Genomic DNA, 16,990 nt, shown 5'->3' with positions numbered 1-16,990 from the left:
AGCGTGGAATGCATACATGTTTATTAAAACAATAAACGGCAAGGAAACGAGACGTGACGTCGGAAGGTTATACACAAACAAGCCAAACACACCGAAACACAAACAAGATCCCACAACCCAGGCAGGAAAACTGGCTGCCTAAGTATGATCCCCAATCAGAGACAACGAGCGACAGCTGCCTCTGATTGGGAACTACACCCGGCCAAACATAGAAATACAAAACATAGAGTTTCACACCCTGACCAAACTACCTAGAGAATAACAGTCTCTCCAGGTCAGGGCGTGACAGGGAGGGCTTGTTGTTGAACCAGCCTTCATTATAGTAGACCTGAAGGAGGGCTTGTTGTTGAACCAGCCTTCATTATAGTAGACCTGAAGGAGGGCTTGTTGTTGAACCAGCCTTCATTATAGTAGACCTGAAGGAGGGCTTGTTGTTGAACCAGCCTTCATTATAGTAGACCTGAAGGAGGGCTTGTTGTTGAACCAGCCTTCATTATAGTAGACCTGAAGGAGGGCTTGTTGTTGAACCAGCCTTCATTATAGTAGGCCTAAGGTGTTTGGAACATATGAAATGGAAACAAGCCATTTTTACAGGTTACAAATAACTTCTAAATACGAGGTTCACCGGTATTCACCGAAGGTTTCATGATGGGCATGGACACGTAGCCTACATCATAGAGGGGGTTTTACGCACGTCCAAAACGGGACCTGCATGGCTAAAATAATGTGGGCCTGCCTACAATACATAGATAAAAAGGGAATGTCAGCTCAGTGTTTTAATCCTCTCAAACTTGATATTTTAATAAAGCTTTGGTGAATACGTTTGATTTCCAAACGGTCTCAGGAACCAAACCCTTTATCGACAGAATTGACTACTTCGCGATTGCATTGGGCAAAAAAAGCCTTAATTGAGAGGAGGGGAGGTTATGCTTGGTTTTTAATAAAATAAAACGAAATGGGAAAAAACATTTGTTTTTTATGTTTCTAAATATGAAGTATACAGGCACCAAAAGCACATTAGCCTACTCTTGTTCCCTCCCATCTGAGCGCAAGCGAGCTGAGGTAAGAGCTGTAGTCCTGTGTAGCTCAGTTGGTAGAGCATGGTGATAGAGCAGTTGGTAGAGCATGGTGATAGAGCAGTTGGTAGAGCATGGTGATAGAGCAGTTGGTAGAGCATGGTGATAGAGCAGTTGGTAGAGCATGGTGATAGAGCAGTTGGTAGAGCATGGTGATAGAGCAGTTGGTAGAGCATGGTGATAGAGCAGTTGGTAGAGCATGGTGATAGAGCAGTTGGTAGAGCATGGTGATAGAGCAGTTGGTAGAGCATGGTGATAGAGCAGTTGGTAGAGCATGGTGATAGAGCAGTTGGTAGAGCATGGTGATAGAGCAGTTGGTAGAGCATGGTGATAGAGCAGTTGGTAGAGCATGGTGATAGAGCAGTTGGTAGAGCATGGTGATAGAGCAGTTGGTAGAGCATGGTGTTTGCAACGCCAGGGTTGTGGGTTCGTTTCTCACGGGGGACCAGTATGAAAAAAAAAATTATGCACTCACTAACTGTAAGTTGCTCTGGATAAGAGTGTCTGCTAAATGACTAAAATGTCAAATAAGACAGGTCAATTGCCGAAGAGAGAGAGAGAGAGAGAGAGAGAGAGAGAGAGAGAGAGAGAGAGAGAGAGAGAGAGAGGTTTGCATGTTAGGTGGTCTTTGTTCTCATCAACTGTACTTCGTCACCTGACCTGTGGTGTGTATTTCAGGAGCTGCTCTTTGCCAGAGGAAGCAGAGGAGAGTGAAGAAGAGTTAACGCCAAGCTACCAGAAGAAGACCTACAAGAAGTAAATATACCACCACCCGCCCCTACTCTCACCTCCACCCTACTCTGCTCTTCATGTACAGTATTCCAGATGCACAGCCAGTTAACGTCTGCACTGGCACTTTGTCTGATGGGTGTGTGTATGCAATCCCATGTATTTGCACTCTGTGTGCATGTGTCAGTTTGTGGTTTGGCGCCTGTGAGTTTTACGTCTTTATTCTCAGTATAAGTGTGAGAGATCCGGTGTGGTCAAAACCACGGTGTCAGAGCAGACCTGACTTCCTCCTTCAGTTGAATTCTTTCTTCATATTTATAACAGACTTTAGGCCTACTATGCTATGCTTATCTAAACTATACTGAGCCCTGTATCTCGGTTGTTCCATTCACTGCTGTTTCCATTCTGTGTCTAAAAAGGGACCAAGGCCTGGTCAGAAAACGAGGCCGTCCACGGAAGCACCATGTCCTCCCCCAAGGCCTGTCAGAGCCAGTCCTCCTCCGCCCTCTACCCCGTGATGCCCCCCTCCCTCTGCCTGAGCCGGTCCTCCTCCGCCCCCTACCCCCTGATGCCCCCCTCCCTCTGTCTGAGCCAGTCCTCCTCCGCCCTCTACCCCGTGATGCCCCCCTCCCTCTGCCTGAGCCGGTCCTCCTCCGCCCCCTACCCCCTGATGCCCCCCTCCCTCTGCCTGAGCCGGTCCTCCTCCGCCCCCTACCCCCTTATGCCCCCCTCCATCTGCTCACAGAGGAGACTGAGGACAGCGAGCTGAATAAGACAGTGGCTACACTGGTGGCCACTTTAGAGGATGAAGAGGACAACATGGCACAGTCCAAGTCTGGGTCAGACGCATGCGCACCCACACGCGCATGCAAACGCACATACAGGTAACTGCCAAAATAAAGGAAACACCAACATAGTGTCTTAATAGGGCGTTGGGCCACCACGCCTTGGCATGGATTCTACAAGTGTACAGAACTCTATTGGAGGGAAGCAACACCATTCTTCTACGAGAAATTAGCATTATTTTGGGTTTTGTTGAGGGTGGTGGAAAACGCTGTCTCAGGTGCCGCTCCAGAATCTCCCATAAGTGTTCATTTGGGTTGAGATATGATGACAGAGACACACACACACACACACACACACACACACCCTTTAAACCCCCTATGCTCCTATGAGACCCCTCTTTTAAAGTCACTGAGATCTCTTCTAGCCATGGTAGGCAAAATAATGGGCAACTGGGCAATTTTATACACCCTAAGCATGATGCTATTGCTTAATTAATTCAGGAACCACACCTGTGTGGAATCACCTGCTTTCAATATACTTTGTATCCCTTTTTTACTCAAGTGTTTCCTTTATTTTGGCAGATATCTGTACATATACATACACACTGTCTCACACACACACACAAAACAAGCACACACAAATACACACATAGATACAGTTGAAGTCGGAAGTTTACATACACCTTAGCCAAATAAATGTAAACTGTTTTACACAATTCCTGACATTTAATCCTAGTAAAAAATTCCCTGTTTTAGGTCAGTTAGGATCACCACTTTATTTTAAGAATGTGAAATGTCAGAATAATAGTAGAGAGAGGGATTTATTTCAGCTTTTATTTATTTCATCACATTCCCAGTGGGTCAGAAGTTTACATACACTCAATTAGTATTTGGTAGCATTGCCTTTAAATTGTTTAACTTGGGTCAAACGTTTCGGGTAGCCTTCCACAAGCGTCCCACAATAAGTTGGGTGAATTTTGGCCCATTCCTCCAGACAGAGCTGGTGTAACAGAGTCAGGTTTGTAGGCCTCCTTGCTCTTACACACTTTTTCAGTTCTGCCCACAAATTTGCTATAGGATTGTGATGGCCACTCCAATACCTTGACTTTGTTGTCCTTAAGCCATTTTGCCACAACTTTGGAAGTATGCTTGGGGTCATTGTCTAAAAAGGGACCAAGGCCTGGTCCCATTTGCGACCAAGCTTTAACTTCCTGACTGATGTCTTGAGATGTTGCTTCAATATATCCACATAATTTTCCTTCCTCATGATGCCATCTATTTTGTGAAGTGCACCAGTCCCTCCTGCAGCAAAGCACCCCCACAGCATGATGATGCCACCCCGTGCTTCACGGTTGGGATGGTGTTCTTCGGCTTGCAAGCAACCCCCTTTTTCCTCCAAACATAACGATGGTCATTATGGCCAAACAGTTCTATTTTTGTTTCATCAGACCAGAGGACATTTCTCCAAAAAGTACGATCTTTGTCCCCATGTGCAGTTGCAAACCGTAGTCTGGCTTTTTTATGGCGGTTTTGTAGCAGTGGCTTCTTCCTTGCTGAGCGGCCTTTCAGGTTATGTTGATATAGGACTTGTTTTACTGTAGATAATTTTGTACCTGTTTCCTCCAGCATCTTCACAAGGTCCTTTGCTGTTGTTCTGGGATTGATTTGTACTTTTCGCACCAAATTACGTTCATCTCTAGGAGACAGAACGCGTCTCCTTCCTGAACGGTATGATGGCTGCGTGGTCCCATGGTGTTTATAGTTGCTTACTAATGTTTGTACAGATGAACGTGGTACCTTCAGGCATTTGGAAATTGCTCCCAAGGATGAACCAGACTTGTGGAGGTCTACAAAATTTTTTCTGAGGTCTTGGCTGATTTCCTTTGATTTTCCCTGTCACGATCGTCTGAAGAAGCGGACCAATACGCAGCGCGTGGAGTGAACATGATGACTTTATTTAATAAAGCAACCACGAAAAAACAACAAATGACGATAGTGAAGTCCTCTGTAACACTGACAGAAACATGGAACAAAAACCCACAATACCCACAGAAAACACACAGTATAAATATGGCTCCCAATCAGAGATAACGAGCCGACAGCTGTCACTCGTTACCTCCGATTGGGAGTCACCTGAATAATCACGAACAATCACCACACATAGAAATGAAACAACCAGAATACCCAACATAGAAATACACCCAAACAAGGAAAATGAACAACCCTGGCTCAATAATAAAGTCCATGGAGCCAGAGTGTCACAGTACCCCCTAAAGGTGCGCACTCCGGGCGCACCCAGCATACAGTCTAGGGGAGGGTCTGGGTGGGCGTCTGTCCATGGTGGCGGTTCTGGTCCAGGTCGTGGTCCCCACCCCACCTTAGTCACTATCCGCTTCCGTAGCCCCCCTCCACATGACCACCCCCAACTAAACCCACCTGGATTAAGGGGCGGCACCGGACTAAGGGGCAGCACCGGACTAAGGGGCAGCACCGGACTAAGGGGCAGCACCGGACTAAGGGGCAGCACCGGGCTAAGGGGCAGCACCGGGCTAAGGGGCAGCACCGGGCTAAGGGGGCAGCACCGGGCTAAGGGGCAGCACCGGACTAAGGGGCAGCACCGGGCTAAGGGACAGTACCTGACTAGCTGGCGGATCCTGGCTGGCTGGCTCAGGCGGATCCTGGCTGGACGGCTCTGGCGGATCCTGGCTGGCGGAAGGCTCTGGCTGATCCTGTCTGGCAGAAGGCTCTGGCTGATCCTGTCTGGCAGAAGGCTCTGGCTGATCCTGTCTGGCGGAAGGCTCTGGCTGATCCTGTCTGGCGGAAGGCTCTGGCTGATCCTGTCTGGCGGAAGGCTCTGGCTGATCCTGTCTGGCGGAAGGCTCTGGCTGATCCTGTCTGGCGGAAGGCTCTGGCTGATCCTGTCTGGCGGAAGGCTCTGGCTGATCCTGTCTGGCGGAAGGCTCTGGCTGATCCTGTCTGGCGGAGAGCTCTAGCGGCTCCGGTCTGGCGGACGGCTCTGAAGGCTCATGGCAGACGGGCGGCTTTGCAGGCTCAGTACAGACGGGCAGTTCAGACGGCGTTGGGCAGACGGACAGTTCAGACGGCGTTGGGCAGACGGGCAGTTCAGACGGCGTTGGGCAGACGGACAGTTCAGACGGCGTTGGGCAGACGGACAGTTCAGGCGCCGTTGGGCAGACGGCAGACTCTGGCCGTCTGAGGCGCACCGTAGGCCTGGTGCGTGGTGCCGGAACTGGAGTTACCGGGCTGAGGACACGCATCTCAGGGCTAGTGCGGGGAGAAGCAACAGGGCATGCTTGGCCCTGGGGACGCACCGTAGGCCTGATGCGTGGTGCCGGAACTGGAGGTACCGGGCTGAGGACACGCATCTCAGGGCTAGTGCGGGAAGCAGCAACAGGGCATGCTTGGCCCTGGGGACGCACATAAGGGCTAGTGCGGAGAGCCGGAACAGGGCATGCTGGACCCTGGGGACTCACATTAAGCCTAGTGCGGAGAGCAGCAACAGGACGCACAGGACTCGGGAGACACACAGGAGGCTTGGGGGCGTGGTGTAGGCACTGGTGGGAAAGGGGCTGGCGACGCGCACCGTATCCCTGGTGCGAGTGGCCGGAACAGGCCGGGCTGGGCTGGCGAAGCGCACCGTATCCCTGGTGCGAGTGGCCGGAACAGGCCGGGCCGGGCTGGCGAAGCGCACCGTATCCTTGGTGCGAGGGGTCGTAACAGGCCGGACCGTACTGGAGGCACACACCACTGGCTCTACCCCGGGAACTGGAACGGGCCGGACCGGACTGGATACACACCTCAGTCTCTCACGCCGTGCCTCTACATCTCCTTTCCCTACTTTGGCCAGTGACCCCCGTAACCTGGTTGCCTCTTGAATTCGCCCCTTCTCTGCCTCCGTTAGCCCCGTCGTCCAAGCCATGTGCCCCCAAAAACTTTTTGGGGTTGCCTCTCGTCCTTCCAACGATGATGGCCCTGCTGACGCCGTTGCTCCCTCTCGCCAGGGCCTTGATCTTCCCCCCAAGGTCCCTTGCCCCCGAGCATGTCCTCCCAGGACCACGATTTGCCCACCTGGGCCATCGCCAGCCTCTCGAGCTCCTTACCAGGCGCTTCCTCCCATGTCCAGCTGTCTTGCTCCTGGACACGCTGCTTGGTCCTTTGATGGTGGGTTTTTCTGTCACGATCGTCTGAAGAAGCGGACCAATACGCAGCGCGTGGAGTGAACATGATGACTTTATTTAATAAAGCAACCACGAAAAAACAACAAATGACGATAGTGAAGTCCTCTGTAACACTGACAGAAACATGGAACAAAAACCCACAATACCCACGAGAAAACACACAGTATAAATATGGCTCCCAATCAGAGATAACGAGCCGACAGCTGTCACTCGTTACCTCCGATTGGGAGTCACCTGAATAATCACGAACAATCACCACACATAGAAATGAAACAACCAGAATACCCAACATAGAAATACACCCAAACAAGGAAAATGAACAACCCTGGCTCAATAATAAAGTCCATGGAGCCAGAGTGTCACATTCCCATGATGTCAAGCAAAGAGGCACTGAGTTTGAAGGTAGGCCTTGATTGAAATACATCCACAGGTACACCTCCAATTGACTCAAAGTATGTCAATTAGCCTATCAGAAGCTTCTAAAGCCATGACATCATTTCCTGGAATTTTCCAAGCTGTTTAAAGGTACAGTCAACTTAGTGTTTGTAAACTTCTGACCCACTGGAATTGTGATACAGTGAATTATAAGTGAAATAATCTGTCTGTAAACAATTGTTGGAAAAATTATTTGTGTCATGCACAAAGTAGATGTCCTAACCGACTTGCCAAAACTATAGTTTGTTAACAAGACATTTGTGGAGTGGATGAAAAACGAGTTTTAATGACTCCAACCTAAGTGTATGTAAACTTCCGACTTCAACTGTAGATACACACACAAACACACACTCAGTCTCTCTCTTTCTGACTCTCAGCAGAAATAAGCGGAAGTCAATATGGCCGCCCAGGGACATGGAAAAGAGACCATGGGCGGGGCCACACCCGTTCGCAGACGAGATCCAAGAGGTGCAACAACCTGGGAAAGACGGCCACGAACCACAGACACTGACTGGGCTGACAGACAAGACCAAGGGGGAGAAGGAACCACTCGGGGCCACCAGAGTAGGCCCTTCCCAGCCCAGCTCCAGCCTTGCCTGGCCTCCCTCCCTCCCCTCAGCCCAGACGGTGGTGGTGTCCCCTCTGAGTCGTCCGGAGGGTCCCTGGCCCCGGGCTCTGACCCTGGAGGGGGCTGGGTCAGACAGGGGAGCCCTGGTCCAGAGACTGGCCGGACTGGAGAAGGAGGCTCAGAGGCTGAGGAGGATACTGGGTTCCAATGCACCCCCAGCAACTCAGGACACCGTGGTGATGACAGAGGCTCCCTCTGGGGATAAGGCATCTGGTGGGGCGGGGGCGGAGACAACTGTGGCCGTAGTAACCAAACTGGACCAAATGGAGGTAAGTAGGGTTAACTGTGAATTTAGTAAAGGTCTGAATGTTTTACAAGATTAGTGAAATCAAAAGACCTACTATCCCCATTAGGATATATGAAGAATATTATAAAATGGTTAGTTCCAAGCCTTCTTATTAGTTTAAACTGGTATTCTAGCTGTAAATTCTTCTGAATTTAAACTTTTATAGAGAACTTTATCCCATTACCTCTTTTCTCACTACAGTGTGAGAGCTCAGCATCCCCTGGCAGACCAGTGGTTCCAGGGCTAGTTGTGGAGGACGTCCAGCCCCAGAGAGAGCAGCCTGAGCTGGGCAGACTGAGGAGGGAGAAGGCTGACCCCCAGAGCAGGCTGAGACAGATTGACAGCCCAGTGCCCAGGGACCAGAGCTCCCGGTATGTTTACCCACACAGAGACAGAAACACCCATAGACAGAAATACACACACACCCTACAATCCATCAGTTCTTTAGCTTTGCATTCTCTCTATAACTTTCTAGTCTCTGTATTTCCCAGCATTGTGCAGGAGAACCTCCACAAAATCCGAGGTAACGTGGTGGCTCTGCTGTCAGCCATCCTGCCCCACCTGGACCTGCAGGGCATCAGCCTGGACACGCCAGACGTAGACAGCATCCTGCAGCAGATCATAGACGCCAACTCACTGTCTCCACTCTAGAACCCACTCTCAGTGCTATAGAACTCACTCTGTATTCTAGAACTCACTCTCGTCACTCTAGAACCCACTCTCAGTGCTATAGAACTCACTCTGCATTCTAGAACTCACTCTCGTCACTCTAGAACCCACTCTCAGTGCTCTAGAACTCACTCTGCACTCTAGAACTCACTCTAGAACCCACTCTCAGTGCTCTAGAACCCGCTCTCTGCACTCTAGAACTCACTCTCAGCCCTCAAGAACTCACTCTCAGTACTCTAGAACTCACTCTGCAGTCTAGAACTCACTCTCATCACTCTAGAACCCACTCAGTGCTCTAGAACTCACTCTCAGCCCTCTAGAACCCACTCTCAGTGCTATAGAACTCACTCTGCACTCGAACTCACTCTCTTCACTCTAGAGCCTACTCTCAGTGCTCTAAACTCACTCTCATCACTAGTACTTATTCTCACCACTGACTCACATTGTATTTTTTCATACCACAACACATTATCCACACACTGACTCACATTGTAACGGCTGACCCTCCAATAGCCCTACTGACTGTCACATTGCATTATCTCCACTGACTATCACATTGTAAATACGTTATCCCCAATTGACCCTGCCTCATTTCAGATGCGTTATACTGTACTTGCTGCGTGTGAGATGTTGTTGAAAAGTTGTAATACTGTACTCAGATCAGCTTGCTATGCTGTTATGTTGTACCTTCGCCATATGTAAAGGATCCATATAGGTTACCAGCAGTCTCTGCTTCATTCATCATCATGTGTTATTACTTGTCAATCAGAGACCCTGGCTTGTGTGAGAGAAGCTGAGAAGCATATTACTGTTTGTTTTTCATCATTGCTATTGTTTTTAATACGTTTGTTAATTGTTTTGTCATTTTAATATATGAAAATGTGCCATGAAAAATTCAAAATACTGTAAGGGCTGGATTTAACCAACCCTGTCATTACAATGTTTTAGCGTTTTACCGTTTGTTTTCTTGCATATCTTTTTAAAGAAAATCAACCAGATATCAGGATTTTGTGATCTTTTGTGTAACAGGCAACATTTTTGTTCTAAACACCCTACCCCTCCTCTTGTCTGAAGCATGTTGTCAAGTGTGTTTGAGTTCAACCAATGAGAAGTAGCTAACAAGTTTATACAATTCTGCAGTAGACAATATTGACCACAGGGAGGCAATAATCATTTTACTCTATTTTACTGTGAGGAGCTCTGAAACAGACAGACGTGTAACTTCACTATTTCCAACTCACTAAAACCCTACACATACACACTCTCCACCAATCTCTCACATTCATAGACACTCTGACTCACTCTCTCTCTCTCTCTCTCTCTCTCTCTCTCTCTCTCTCTCTCTCTCCCTTGTGACTATCCCTCTGGTTTGGAACGGCCCTTTAAATATCCTCCCTAACGGGAATTAACGGTAGTAAGCTACCTGCTACCGTCCGGTCAGGCTATCCGACTTCTCGACCACAAGTGAATTTACGTGCAGTCGGACAGGTGCGCGTGCTTTGCGATGAGAACGCTGTTGATATCACTCCTCTGCGTCCTCGGCGGAGTGGAGGAGACCGTGGCGGTACCTGCGGTAGGACTACCTGCCACGAGAGAGTTCTACATCGCCGCGGTTGAGATCGGTTGGGATTATCTCTACTGGGGCAGCGCTGACCCCGCGTCCGAACAAAGGTGAAGTTCTCTCAAGTCATTACCTAATATCTATACCTTATTTGGGTTTTTGCTTTGAAGTCGAGGCTTTTGAAATCTGTCAGGTTAAACGTCAATATTGTAGTAGACTGTTCTATTCAACTAAAAGTTGCAGATGTATATAACCATGTAGGCCATTTGATTTGTTTTCATGTTTAAATCATTGCTTTATAAGCCAATTTTTTTAACTATCCATGTTGATTATGAAGTTCTAGGAGGAGGTCCAAGGATCCCCCTCAGAAATACATAAAAGCTGTTTATAGAGAATACACTGATTCCACATATTCAGTCCCCAAGCCTACACCAACATGGGCAGGTATGTGTACTAATTTTATTTATTACGAATTACTTTAATTAAGTATTTTAAAAAATATAAGCTACCACACACAGAGAGAGAGAAACAAGAGTGTTTTGTGTTGCAGGTATCCAGGGTCCGGTGATCCATGCCCAGGCCAATGACAGGGTGGTGGTGCATTTTAAGAACCTAGCGTCCCAGCCCTACAGTATCAGCCCTGTGGGGGTCAGCTACTGGAAACAGTCTGAGGGTAATGTCTTTATGTCTACATACTAACTTACTACTGGAAACAGTCTGAGGGTAATGTCTTTATGTCTACATACTAACTTACTACTGGAAACAGTCTGAGGGTAATGTCTTTATGTCTACATACTAACTTACTACTGGAAACAGTCTGAGGGTAATGTCTGTATGTCTACATACTAACTTACTACTGGAAACAGTCTGAGGGTAATGTCTTTATGTCTACATACTAACTTACTACTGGAAACAGTCTGAGGGTAATGTCTTTATGTCTATCTACTAACTTACCGTAAATCGTAAGCCACGGTCACTTCCTAAAACGGGTGTTGTAAAGTAGACTGAACCCAATAAAGGGCTTACCCACTGTTGTACACTTGAATTAAGTGTACGTGTGTGTGTGTGCGCGCGCGTGTGTGTATCTGCTATGTCAGCCTCTGTGTGTACATGCGTGTATTCCTAGCGGTATATCTCTTTCTCTCTAGGGGCCGGATACGATGACGCCACGTCAAGCCAGGAGAAGGAGGATGATGCGGTTGCTCCAGGAGGATACTACAAGTACGTCTGGGACATCAACCCTAAAGACGGTCCGACCGTGGGAGACCCAGAGTGCCTCACCTACTCCTACTCCTCCCAGGTGGACACTGTACAGGACTTCAACTCTGGGCTCATCGGGGCTCTGCTCATCTGCAAATCAAGTTAGAGAGGCAACTTTATTCCTGCTATGTTACTTACAGTCAGATACTCCACAGCTTTCTCTCTACGTATCACACTCACAGTACAGTCAGACATACTGTGACACATTTGCCTGGTAAAGGAGGTGAAGGGAACTTATTATGTGCTCTGCTCTCAGTCATACACTGATCATATCCTACCTAATGGAAAGGCTATGTGAATAGAAAGAGGTCTGAATCACATAATCACCTTACTAAGTAGGGATTGTCAATCGTTTACTGCACATGATGAAGCTTAATACCCAGACTACCACATGGCCTGACTATTAAACAAATGAGTAATTTGACCAAATGAGTAATTTGACCAAATGAGTCATTTCACCAAATGCATAATTTCAGCAAATGCGTCAATTCATCAAATGTACACTGTGATATTCAGAGCTAAGAGAGATATTCGACTAATGTGTTACCTATATTCTCCCTTGGGTTCTCCCAGCTGCATTTACAGAGAATGGAGTTCGGAAAAGCAGAGAGTTTATTCTGCTCTTTGCTGTTTTTGATGAGAGTAAGAGCTGGTACGGAGAGGTGGGGAGTTTCCGGGAAAGATTTAAGAAGGCCAGTGCAAGAAAACAGTATCACACTATCAATGGATACGTCAACTCAACTTTACCAGGTCAGAAGCTAATTTAGCATGCTACTGTATAGAGTCAACAGTTCAGTCCTGTTGTCAAGTATGTTGAAATAGAAAACTCAAAAATCTGTTTTTGTGTGGGTTGGTTGTTTGGTATGTGTTTAGGTCTGACAATGTGCCAGGGACGAGATAATGTGTTCTGGCATCTCATTGGAATGGAAACGTCTCCAGAGATCCACTCCATACAGTTCCAGGATCACACTCTACAGGTACATCAGATAATTCAAGTTCAAATCAGGGCTTACTTAAAGCTGTCAACAAATCATAACTAATGGTCATATGAGACAATCAACCAAGATTTTCCTTTTCAGAATGTTTTGCCAGTTCAGTTATAAGTCATTTGTGAGAATGTGTAACCAGTTCAGCAGCATTTCAGTCTGAGCCTAACTCTATCCTTGTCATTCCAGGTGATGGCCCACCGTAAGGTTACTGTGGAGATGACCCCTATGGCCTTCACCACGGCGGAGATGAAGCCCAGCACTCAGGGGAAGTTCCTCATCAGCTGTCAGATCCAAGCACACCGCCACGGTAAGAGTATGTTCTCTCAAAGTTGTGAAATAAAGTTTTTATCAATTTGAAAGTTCCCAATTTGATTTGACATTCCTGTGTGAGGTAACAGAGTGAGACTTGTACATTTGAGCCAGAGTTGCATGAATAATTATGTGGTTGAGAATGTGCTCTAAGGTAAGGCATCTATAAGGTGTCTTTGTATGTCTTTGTTCCAGCGGGTATGAGGGCAGTCTTTGAGGTGGAGGACTGCCCAGAGCCTGTGACGGTGCCCGGTCCTGACGTGCGTCAGGTCCAGCAGTCTGAGAATGAGGAGGACTACGAATTTGGAGATGACACGTTTGAGACCTTTGTGTTTAAGCCTGTGAAAGGTCAGGCTGTGGGTCGCTCCCGAGGGGTGGAGAACAAAGTCTGGGTCCATTACATCGCTGCTGAGGAGATCATCTGGGATTACGCACCCCACCTCAGTGAAGGAGACAGGTACGAAACCCCACCTCAGTGAGCGAGACAGGTACGAAACCCCACCTCAGTGAGCGAGACAGGTACGAAACCCCACCTCAGTGAGCGACACAGGTACGAAACCCCACCTCAGTGAGCGAGACAGGTACGAAACCCCACCTCAGCCAGGGTGACGGGTAGGAAAGAGGGTAAATGGGCAACAGACAGAGAGGGAGGGAGGGAGAGTGAGGGAGAGCGAGACAGGGAGAAATGAGTGGGAGTGAAATGGAAAGTAAGAGTTCAGATGGGAGGGGGTTCCAAGAAAGGGAGAGGGTCAGAGAGAGTGGGTACAGCCAGAAAAAGACTAGGACAGGAAAGGGAGAGATGGCAATGCTCAGAGTTCATGATCCTAACAATACTGATACTACCCTCCCTCCATTGTCTCTGTGTTCCAGTCAACTGTTATCAGAATACTTCCCCAGGAGTCCTCATCAGCTGGGTCATGAGTATAAGAAGGTGGTGTATGTAGAATACACTGACCAGACCTTTACCAAAAGGAAATCACCTGTTAAAAGGCTGCTGGGACCACTGCTCAGAGGACAGGTGGACGAACACTTCCAGGTGTGTGTACCACAATCAACAAAACAAACAAACAAAAAGCATGTAAACCAAAAAGATGGAGCTGAAACGATAGTAAAGCAAGTAAAGATCATTCTCATTGTTTCTTCAGATAGTGTTCAAGAACCTGGCAAGTCGTCCTTTCAACATGTATCCAAACGGCCTCACCAGGATTTCTCCACTGAGGAAAACAGGGAACAGTAAGATAAACAGAAAACTGGCACTATGATAAGATTAAGCAAGATAATATTACTGGCTATGCATTTACGTTTGGAATCATAACTAAATTCTTCATGGAATATAGTCATCATATCTGGTGTATTTATATGTTGGGGTCTGGAGAATCTCATAAAGTATTTTTATAGTCATTTTATTAGTCTAATAGTCATTCTGTTAGACTAATAAAGTATCTTAGTCTCTTAGTCATTCCTAAGTCATTAGTCATCCCTGTTTCCCCCCGTGGTGTCTGTGTGTGTGTGTCTGTGTGTAGAGGGTGAAAAGGACCTTCGCTCCCTGGCTGTACCCCCTAACGGGACATATGGGTACGTGTGGAAACTAACAGCAGAGGACGGGCCCCTGGAGGGAGACCCCCAGTGTCTGACCCGTCTGTACCAGAGTACCGTCAACCCTGAGAGAGACCTGGCCACCGGCCTCGTGGGACCCCTCCTCATCTGCAAGAAGGACTCCATGGACACCAGGGGGCGGCTGGTGAGAATCGCCACTTAATATGTCCATAATGACACATAGGGTTGGTTTTTCAGACACAGATTAAGTCTAGTCTTGGAATAAGAATAACTTTCAATGGAGAATAGAGATGTGTCCCTGAAACTGGCCCAATATGACATATCAGTGCATTATTTATCCTGCAGGTTGATCAAGTCATACACTGATAACTTGGATTTTCTGTTTGTAACAGTGTGAGAGAATGTGAGATGTTGTGGTTATCATAACCTAAGATGTCCAATTTGCAGGTGGGCCCAGATAAAGTGAAGCAGTTGATGTTTGCTGTGTTTGATGAGAACAAGAGTTGGTACATCAATGACAACATTCAGAAGTACAGCGAAGACCCCTCCATGGTCAACCCTACAGACTCTGACTTCTACAACTCCAATGTCATCTACAGTAAGTGGGCTTTTCCTGCCTGGTTATCTTGTAATCTAGCTGAGATATAATTCCCTTATTTCTTGATGAAAGTGGTGACACCTCCTTCATGTCTGCTCTGTCACCCTTTGTGTGCTATGTTTTTTTGTTTTTTTTTGGATCTTGATCTAGTTTTTTTGTTTACAGACGTGAACGGGATTATGTTCAACGGGCAGAGGGTCCAGGTGTGTAAGGATGACGTGACCTTCTGGCACCTGGCCAATGTGGGGACACAGAGCGACTTCCTGTCCGTCTACTTCACAGGAAACCCCTTCATGAAGGACAACGTGTACGAGTCCGTCCTCACACTCTTCCCAATGTCCGGGGAGACCGTTACCATGGAGACAGAGCTAATCGGTAAGGTCAAATGACAATGTTTGTTTGTCAACCATCGCTGTGATTGATCCTACTGCAGTTGTGTTCAGTAGGCATCAAATGGAAGAAAATGTTTGGAAAAGGGGTCCATTAAAAACACAGGTTTGTGAGCTGATGTTTATTTCATCCTCAGGTGAGTGGGAGATCAGTGCGTTCGACAGCAGCCTGAAAAGCCGTGGCATGAGCGCCCGCTACTCCGTCCTGTCTTGTAACATTGAACTGCTGGTGGACAACGAGGACCTAGAGTACGACCTGGAGGACGTCCTGCCCGATTACGTCGACCAGTTCTTCAAACCCAGATCCCTCCACCCCCGGCCACAGAACAGGACCGTAGCCGTCAGAGTCTGCAGGAAGCAACCTGGCTTAAACCAGAACACAACAACACCGCAAACAGGAAATGACACAGATAACGAAGTCGCCATCGGAGAATCAGGGGAACACGGGTCTGATAACAATGTCACATTTAAGGCAGGGGACCAGAGGTCAATCTGTGAGGTCAGGTATGTGACGGTGTCGTCTGCTGACGAGGAGGCAAACCTGCTCTCCCAGGGAGGGATCCCCACAGACGTTCTGGAGCAACTGGAGAAGGACGGGGAGTGGAAGGCTTCAGAGACCCAGGAGGGAGGGGGCCTGGGTGGGGAGCAGGGGGGGAACGGGAGACAGAGACACCAGGCTGGGGGAGAAGGAGGAGAGGGTGAGGAGGAGGTAGAGGAGGGAGGTCTGGGCAGGGAGCAGGGGGGGAACGGGAGACAGAGACGCCAGGCCAGGTTGGAGGGTGGAGAGAATGGAGAGCGCAACAAGCTGGTGGAGAACTGTGAGGAGGAGGTGCTGAAGGAGTGGAAGGGTCAGGTGTATGGGGAGGCACTGGAGCAGGAGCAGAGAGAGGAACAGAAGGTGGAGGTGTTGGATCAGCAGGAGGAACAGGGGGAGGGGTTCTTGAAGATGCAGGAGCAGAGTGATGGGCAAAAGTGGGAGCTGGATCGAGATCCACATCGCCTAAGCACCAATCACGCAGATAAGGACTCTCTACTCTTGGAGTTAGATGGATGGAGGGATCTAGACCCCATGAACAAAACATTGAAAGCTCTCCCGGATCCACTGAAGGTGCAGCAGCAGAGGGAGGAGCAGAAAGCTGGGGAGCTGCATCCCCTAAGCAACAACACTCACACTGATCCGGACACACCTCTACTGGATTTGTTGGATCTAGACTTCTCCAATGTCTCCAAGGACAACAAGACGGCTCCCAGGAACGCAGTGTCTCTGGAGTATGATGACTATAGTGAGGAGAACACTGGGACGGCCTACATGGGGACAGAGGACAACCTGGACCTGAGGACCACAGATGGACATTACCGCAGCTACTACATCGCTGCACAGGAGATCACATGGGACTATGGGATCAATAAACCACATCAGCTCATAAAACCAAGGTAGTGTTTGGCTTTTGTAAGTATCTGGTTTCTTGGACATTTATGCTTAGTCTTTGAGGAGCACTTTCAATGGAGAATCTCAATTG

General features: G+C 48.1%; 2 protein-coding genes across 5 annotated transcripts in view; both read left to right on the top strand.

The window, feature by feature from the left end:
* The window catches only part of LOC121533262 (MORC family CW-type zinc finger protein 3), a 29,105-nt gene extending 19,300 nt beyond the window's left edge, over positions 1–9,805 (top strand). Inside the window, exons 12-16 of one of the 4 annotated variants that reach the window (XM_041839099.2) lie at positions 1,755–1,832; positions 2,225–2,644; positions 7,605–8,121; positions 8,340–8,509; positions 8,630–9,805. In XM_041839099.2, coding sequence (XP_041695033.1) covers positions 1,755–1,832; positions 2,225–2,644; positions 7,605–8,121; positions 8,340–8,509; positions 8,630–8,789 — 1,345 coding nt within the window. In that variant the 3' untranslated portion in view covers positions 8,790–9,805. Of the gene's footprint in view, positions 1–1,754; positions 1,833–2,224; positions 2,690–7,601; positions 8,122–8,339; positions 8,510–8,629 lie in introns of all 4 variants that reach the window. The other 3 variants (XM_041839088.2, XM_041839096.2, XM_041839080.2) reach the window with 3 other exon arrangements.
* Positions 9,806–10,153: 348 nt separating this feature from the next.
* The window catches only part of LOC121533291 (coagulation factor VIII), a 29,673-nt gene continuing 22,836 nt past the window's right edge, over positions 10,154–16,990 (top strand). Inside the window, exons 1-14 of the mRNA XM_041839106.2 lie at positions 10,154–10,478; positions 10,706–10,812; positions 10,919–11,041; positions 11,517–11,729; positions 12,202–12,378; positions 12,502–12,605; positions 12,804–12,924; positions 13,122–13,383; positions 13,797–13,962; positions 14,072–14,159; positions 14,450–14,667; positions 14,931–15,081; positions 15,247–15,456; positions 15,608–16,904. Of these exons, the coding sequence (XP_041695040.1) occupies positions 10,312–10,478; positions 10,706–10,812; positions 10,919–11,041; positions 11,517–11,729; positions 12,202–12,378; positions 12,502–12,605; positions 12,804–12,924; positions 13,122–13,383; positions 13,797–13,962; positions 14,072–14,159; positions 14,450–14,667; positions 14,931–15,081; positions 15,247–15,456; positions 15,608–16,904 (3,404 nt within the window). The 5' untranslated portion in view covers positions 10,154–10,311. The remainder of the gene's footprint in view (positions 10,479–10,705; positions 10,813–10,918; positions 11,042–11,516; positions 11,730–12,201; positions 12,379–12,501; positions 12,606–12,803; positions 12,925–13,121; positions 13,384–13,796; positions 13,963–14,071; positions 14,160–14,449; positions 14,668–14,930; positions 15,082–15,246; positions 15,457–15,607; positions 16,905–16,990) is intronic.

Source organism: Coregonus clupeaformis, chromosome 2 (assembly GCF_020615455.1).
Source record: "Coregonus clupeaformis isolate EN_2021a chromosome 2, ASM2061545v1, whole genome shotgun sequence".
NCBI classification, from domain to species: Eukaryota; Metazoa; Chordata; class Actinopteri; order Salmoniformes; family Salmonidae; genus Coregonus; species Coregonus clupeaformis.
Note: the sequence above shows the minus strand (reverse complement) of the source record. Positions and strands in the feature narration are given on the sequence as shown.